This window comes from Malus sylvestris, chromosome 3 (assembly GCF_916048215.2).
Source record: "Malus sylvestris chromosome 3, drMalSylv7.2, whole genome shotgun sequence".
Taxonomy (NCBI): Eukaryota; Viridiplantae; Streptophyta; class Magnoliopsida; order Rosales; family Rosaceae; genus Malus; species Malus sylvestris.
The window spans coordinates 13626962-13634098 of NC_062262.1; the positions used below are offsets into that span (position 1 = coordinate 13626962).

Sequence of the window (7137 nt, forward strand, 5' to 3'; positions counted from 1 at the left end):
GTCACTTCCATTCCACGTGTTGTGTGGATAATGGAGGGATAGCTTATAGGTCATATCTACGTACTTGGACCATTAAGTGATAGGACAGTGAGAGAATTAAGGACCCAAGACTTTTGGCACTCACGTAGGGCCTATATATAGGGGTCAATTACCCCTTATAAGCAGTAAGATCAAGGAGAGAAAATGACATTACATTATTGTAAGGTGCTCTTGTAATCCACATCAAAATATATCAAATGATGACAGTGGACGTAGCCTATTTTTTAGGGGTAAACCACTTAAATTCTTTTGTTGTTCATAAAATAGCTTCATATCCCAAGCCCACCGAAGGTTTACCATACTTGTTTTTGTTGACCTCCTAGTTTTGAGCATTAACACCTAGTGACTCATTGTGCCTTATTGTGGTGTAGATTTTTTCAATACAATGATACATTTACTTAGTGTACAAGGATTGAAAATAACATACATAATAGGTGAATCAAATTTATCATCTGCAAGAGTCGAATCTTAGACTTCTCACTCATAAGTGAAGAATACTACTAGAATGTAGTATTAAGTAGCTATTGCTACAAATAGTTATTAAAATACAAAACATGTATAGTACGTGAAAAATACCTATGTGTATTATTCAACACCTTTTCTAAAATAATACATTGAAAAAAATTCAGCCATTTTTTTAATTTAATAATTGTTTTAATTAATTAATTAATTAATTATATGTGTACAATGCGTAAATTTTATATGAAAATAACATGTTTTAAACGTGAACAATACGTAAGTATGGGTATCGTATTTTGAAGTTTTAGTATCTTGTTTATTCTATTCATAGTCTTAAACACGAAAGTTTAATAAAAAAAATACATACATGTTTAATACATATGTTATTATATGTTATGTTGTGGCATAGTTAAAGGCCCATTGTAAAAGTAATTGGTAAATATTTTTATTTTTTTTGTCAAATTAGTTAATATCCCTTTCATTTGACAAAAAAGAAAGAAATTATACCTTGTAATTTGCAACAAGCAAGTAAAAGGATGGGCAATAATGAATCGGCTCACACTTGGAGTTGAGTTGGAACAGTTAAAAGTAAGAGGATTCTCATGATTACTCAACGATGATATCTACCGAAAAAACAGAGTAAATTAGAATACAAATAGTCTGGCAAAAAAAGAAGGAAAAAAAATAAATAAATAGAAATTAATATGCAAATCCCAAATCGGACCAAAACTGACTATAAAATGACTATTTTTCTCTCTCTCTCTCTCTCTCCCTCACGGTCCCTTCATATACTCTCTCTCACTACTCTATTACTCCCACACCTCTGTCCTGCCCTCTGCTGCATTTTGGCAAGAGGCGGAACTGGCATTGGTTTGGCACAGATCTTAGAGAGAGAAAGAGAGGGGAGAGAAAGCTTTTGTTGTTCTGTACTTTCCACTTCTGAGTGAAGAGAGAAAGAGAGAGAGCCAATCTGTATTTTTGTGCCTTATTAATTTCCCTCTCTGGGTTTTTTCTTGAAATCAAAGGATTTTCCGGCCCATTGTTTCATTTTTCCCCATATAAAAACCTTGAGCCACATTCAGATTGCTCACATTTCATACAAAAGCAAGAGAGAGAGAAAAGGAGAGAGAGCGATCTGAACAACAACCAGTTTGTTCATTAGTATCTCTGTCTCGTTCTTTTCTAGAGAGAGAAAGAGAGGAGAGAGAGTGTGAAGTGGGTACAATGGCTGATACCACAACCCAAATTCTGATACCAGAAACGTTTCAGAGAGGGACGTATGACTTTGCAGGGCAAATTGGGCTGATATGGGAGCTAATCAAAGCGCCATTGATAGTCCCTCTGCTCACAGTTGGGGTCTATGTCTCATTGGCCATGTCTCTCATGCTCTTCTTTGAGAGGGTTTATATGGGAGTAGTCATCGTTCTCGTCAAGCTCTTCTGGAAAAAACCAGAGCAACGCTACAAATACGAGCCCATTCAGGACGACCTTGAACTGGGAAGCTCCAATTTTCCTGTTGTTCTCATCCAAATCCCCATGTTCAATGAAAGAGAGGTATTTTCTTACACACATATATGTATATGTAATATATATGCTTGTATTTGTTGCTATCAAATTCTCTTTGTTTTTTGCCTTTTTTATTTTCTGGGTTTGTGAGAAAATCAAATAAAAAGCCTTAAAGTTTGGTGCTTTTTGGGCAGGTCTACAAGGTCTCCATTGGAGCTGCATGTGGACTTTCATGGCCGTCGGATCGTCTCGTGATCCAAGTCCTTGATGATTCAACCGACCCTACAATCAAGGTAAAAAACAATCCTCCCAAATCTCCAATTAAAAAACTCATCCTTTCAATGGGTCCTCTTTCTTTAAGTCCATTAGTTAGAGCTCCAAAGTTCTCAATGTGTTTGATAAAATGCCACACTGAAAAAATACCAATAATTGAATGTTTTGGAGCAACCCTTTTGATTTCAGACCCAATTTCTGACATGGGGTTGTTCCAATTCACAATGTGCAAGTGGGTTTTCAATAAAATCGGCAAATAAATAATCTGAAATTTTTGCAGCAAATGGTTGAGCTGGAATGCCAGAGGTGGGCAAGCAAGGGGATAAACATAAGGTACCAAATCAGAGAAACCAGGGGAGGCTACAAGGCAGGTGCCCTAAAGGAAGGACTCAAACGCAGCTACGTCAAACACTGCGAGTACGTTGCCATCTTCGATGCCGATTTCCGCCCCGAGCCCGACTACCTCCGGCGAGCCATCCCTTTCTTGGTCCACAACCCTGACATTGCCTTGGTTCAAGCTCGATGGAGATTCGGTAATTAATTTCTGAGTTTTAATTCCAATATCTGATTTTTAATTATTAAAAATTACTTATTGTTATTGTTAAATCGTTAATTATGATATTATTTGGTTTATTTACGATTTAATTGCGCTAATTATTTTTTTTCCGGAGAGTGTCGGTGGTCTGGTTCTCTTGGATTTTTCTTCTGGGATTGTTGCTTTATTTTTGGTTTTTTGTTTCGTCGGCGGGTTCGTTTGTGGGTAGTTTGCATTAGTCACGCGGTCGGGCCCACTTAGCAGCCCTTCTTGGCTATGTCTTCTATTCTACGTGAGATTCTCGAGTGTGTAGGAAGAACAAGTGTTATAATACAAGTTATTGAATATCTGAAGGAAACAAAAACTTTCAATCATTTGTATCATAACACTTGATGTACTGAATCGTGTTCTCGTATACTGAAAATTTTCTCTTTATTCTATGCAAGGGATTGGATTGGGTCCCTCTTTCAGATTACGTTTCAATTGGCCTAATTTAAAGACAAATATTTTGTGTTATATGTTATATAATCACACTGTTAATCAAGTCAGTGGAATAACTATATAGAGTTCAGCCGTGATTGATGATTCCAATTCACTTTTTGGTCGTGATTCACATGTTTGACTACACAACAACGTAACATGTCATATTGACAAGAAAATGATTTAACCTAGTTTTAAATGACGTGAGAGTCCTTTTTACGTAGGATGTGAATCCTTATCCTCCCCTAAGTCACAAAAGTCAGTGTCACCTTCTTCATGTGATCCGGCACGATCAGATGCTGGAAATGCGGGGTAGGTTTGTCATTTTGCTGCAAAACAAGTAAGGTGGTTCTGTGACATTATAAGTGGGCTTGGTAAACCCCGGATTGTACGGTTTAAACGGTCAACTACTCTGCGAGATGCCGGAACAGGGTCAATTTCCGGAAGTAATTGGGGCAGTTACGTCATTTTACCTTTCCCCAAGGGTGACCCTTATTTGCTTGGGCATTGTCCACGTGGTGTTTGCTAAAACTGGAGGGGCAGTTGGCCCTGTGGTGGACCTCTTTCTCTGCTTTACCGACACTTTGTTTTGTCGTGCTCATGCTATCGTGGCCGACCCTCGTTTGTATCACGTGACCACGAGACCAACTCCCCACTTTTCCTATTATTGACGGGGTCCACGTATTATATTTTTTATAACTAATTTCTTTGAATTTACTTTAATTATTTTACAGTGTGCACTTTCTTTTTCTTGTGTCAGTATGCATATGCGAGTGAGGTCAGTCGAACAAATGAGTGTCTGTATTTACTTCTTCGTAATTTAGAATAGTTTTGAACACCGTCGCTCCGGGCCTAAATTTTGGTATGTGGTTTGTTTTGCAGTGAATGCGGATGAGTGCTTGTTGACAAGAATGCAGGAGATGTCATTGGATTACCATTTCACAGTTGAGCAAGAAGTTGGCTCAGCAACTCATGCCTTCTTTGGCTTCAATGGTAAAACCCTCTAAATTTTCTTTTTTCTCAAAAACCATTTTTCCTTTCTTTTTTTTTTTTAATTTTATTTCCAGTAATATGTCTCTTTCTTTTCTTGCTGCTTATTAATTAAAAACACAAAATAGTTGGTGTGTGAGAGTGAAGGAACAGATGAGAAAAGTAGAAAATTGACCAAGTCTGCAAATGCAGGGAGCCATGTTATGCTGCCATCATCCTCATCATAATTATTTACATAATCATTATCAAGTTTTGATTTAATATGTTTTGGATTAAACAATGCACTGGTTAGTCTGGTTGACTTCTGGCTTAAAATCATACCGATGCAGAAGTCGACTTTTAAAACAGAAGTAAATTTTAAGGTCGTATACGGATAGTCAACTGAGAATCTAATTGTCAAGTTACTAATAAGGCCACAGTATTTACTAATTACTTCTTCTTCAAGTAACTTTCTACTGTATTTATTTATTTTTAGATTTGTAATCTTGTATTTGACATATGAATACATTGCAGGGACTGCTGGTGTATGGAGAATTGCTGCTATCAATGAGGCAGGTGGGTGGAAAGACCGAACAACAGTGGAGGATATGGATCTTGCTGTCCGTGCTAGTCTCAGAGGCTGGAAATTTTTGTATCTCGGTGACCTACAGGTATACCGCATTGTACAAATTATGTGGTTTGTCCCTAGCACTTCAAGTTTTAGAGAAATTAATTACATGACATGAGCACAATTCCTGATCATGATGTTTGTTTCAGGTGAAAAGTGAACTTCCTAGTACTTTCAACGCGTTCCGTTTCCAGCAGCACCGATGGTCCTGTGGTCCTGCTAATCTGTTTAGGAAAATGGCGATGGAAATTATCAAAACTAAGGTGAGTTCATTTTATTACACTATTCACGTGTTCTTCTAATGAAATTTCTTCTTCTTCCTTCTTATTCATATCTTCTAATTGTGTTCTTCGCATGTATTGCTGCAGAAAGTTACAGTGTGGAAGAAATTTTACACCATATACAGTTTCTTCTTTGTCCGGAAGATCATTGCTCACATGGTTACCTTCTTCTTTTACTGTGTTGTACTTCCTCTGACCATTTTGGTTCCTGAAGTTTATGTTCCAATCTGGGGAGCAGTATATATTCCTTCCATCATCACCATTCTAAACTCCGTTGGAACCCCAAGGTCTCGCACTTGATTTCTTGATCAGTTGTCTTTTGTTACGTGTTCTTTTATAGGATTCACATATTAATATTCTTCTTGAAAATTACAGGTCAATTCACCTTCTGTTTTACTGGATTCTTTTTGAGAATGTGATGTCTTTGCACCGCACCAAGGCAACATTGATTGGCCTGCTAGAAACTGCGAGGTCTAACGAGTGGGTTGTCACTGAAAAGCTCGGAGATATTGTCAAGAACAAAGCAGCCGAGGCTGCCAAGAACAAAGTAGCAGATGCTAACAAGACTAAACCAGCCAGCAAACTCTTCAAAAGGCCACGATTCAAGTTCGGAAACAGGTAAAATTTCGTTAAACACCTTTTGTTCTTTCTACCGCAGACTTTCTGGTACGCTTATTTTATTTTGTCATGTGCAATGTGCATGGAAATTTGTAACTATTTGCATTGACACCACATTTTAACTGGCAAACAGAGAGCTGTCTCTTCTGCATAACTCTAAGAATTGGCACAAAACCAATCACATGCTCCTTAACTTTTAATTTTTTTTTTTCAACAAATCTTTGCATTGTTTTATAAACGTTGATAAGTTTATTAATATACAAGAAAGCATCCCAAGATTGTTCGTATACTCTTTTTTTTTTTATTACATTCTCACCTAATATTCAATTCTAACAGGCTTCACCTGTTGGAGCTGGGATTCGGGGTGTTTCTGTTCATGTGTGGATGCTACGACTTTGTGCACGGGAAGAACAACTACTTCGTATACCTCTTCCTCCAAACCATTACGTTCTTGATATGCGGATTTGGCTACGTTGGAACCATCATCCCCAGCTCTTAGTGGCAGCGCTTCGTGGTTAAGTTCTATATAGATTTAGTTGATACAGACCGGTCAGTTATTGTTTCTCTTGCCATGCCAGCATCCTTCTCTCTTCAACACAGATTTAAGTAAGTGGGGTTCATTAAAACTCATCTTGCCGGCCAAAAAAAAAAAAAGGAAAGGTTCTTACTGCGTCTTCCTCAACGAATCTCATGTCATCGTTCGAGTAAACATGGAAATTTTCAGAGAAAGAACGAATGGTTGAATACATTTTACAGAGTGAATTGTGAAGGAAGAGGCAGATTTCATTTTCTTTTTCAAAGACAAGGAGATAGTAGTATTTTTCTTTTAAATGGATTGCTTGTAATTGTGAAGTTTTGTTCTTCTTTCTTGGTTTGCCTCTTATAGTTTTCCTTGGATTGCGAGGAATAAGCTTTTGGGTTGGAAAAAAAAAACAAATTAGTTGAACTTGTAATCAGAATTTGCTTATCATTTGATAATCATCATATATGAGTGGTGATTTTAGATTGTACCAATCCAATTTTTACATAGAGTAACCATTTTTTGGCAGGACGACTCCTAGCCGTTGATGCAGTGTGGTCGTCACATGCATCAACGACTAGGAGTCGACTATTTGCTTGTGTGTTGGTGACTATGCTAAGTATAGCAAACTCTTTCAATTATAGTGAGAGAAATTGGAAATTTCTATTATGGTGTAGTATATAACATTTTACTAGAGCAATGGATGGTTCGATGCTCGATTAAGTATTTAATGAACAATAATTTAGCAGCCAAAAATACCAGTGTATACGATCATTTTAAGAAATGGTTAATGATTCATTAAATTTCTTTAGTCCTACTGAATTTTGTG

The 7137-nt window shown here is 37.2% G+C and overlaps 1 protein-coding gene across 1 annotated transcript; it reads left to right on the plus strand.

The window, feature by feature from the left end:
- Positions 1-1258: 1258 nt before the first annotated feature.
- On the plus strand, positions 1259-6836 carry LOC126616462 (glucomannan 4-beta-mannosyltransferase 2-like). Its single transcript, XM_050284524.1, has 9 exons — positions 1259-2052; positions 2199-2297; positions 2558-2810; positions 4175-4285; positions 4796-4932; positions 5039-5152; positions 5258-5457; positions 5546-5788; positions 6125-6836. Exons 1-9 carry the CDS (start codon positions 1723-1725, stop codon positions 6285-6287), a joined length of 1650 nt encoding a protein of 549 aa, XP_050140481.1. The 5' UTR covers positions 1259-1722; the 3' UTR covers positions 6288-6836.
- Positions 6837-7137: the final 301 nt, after the last annotated feature.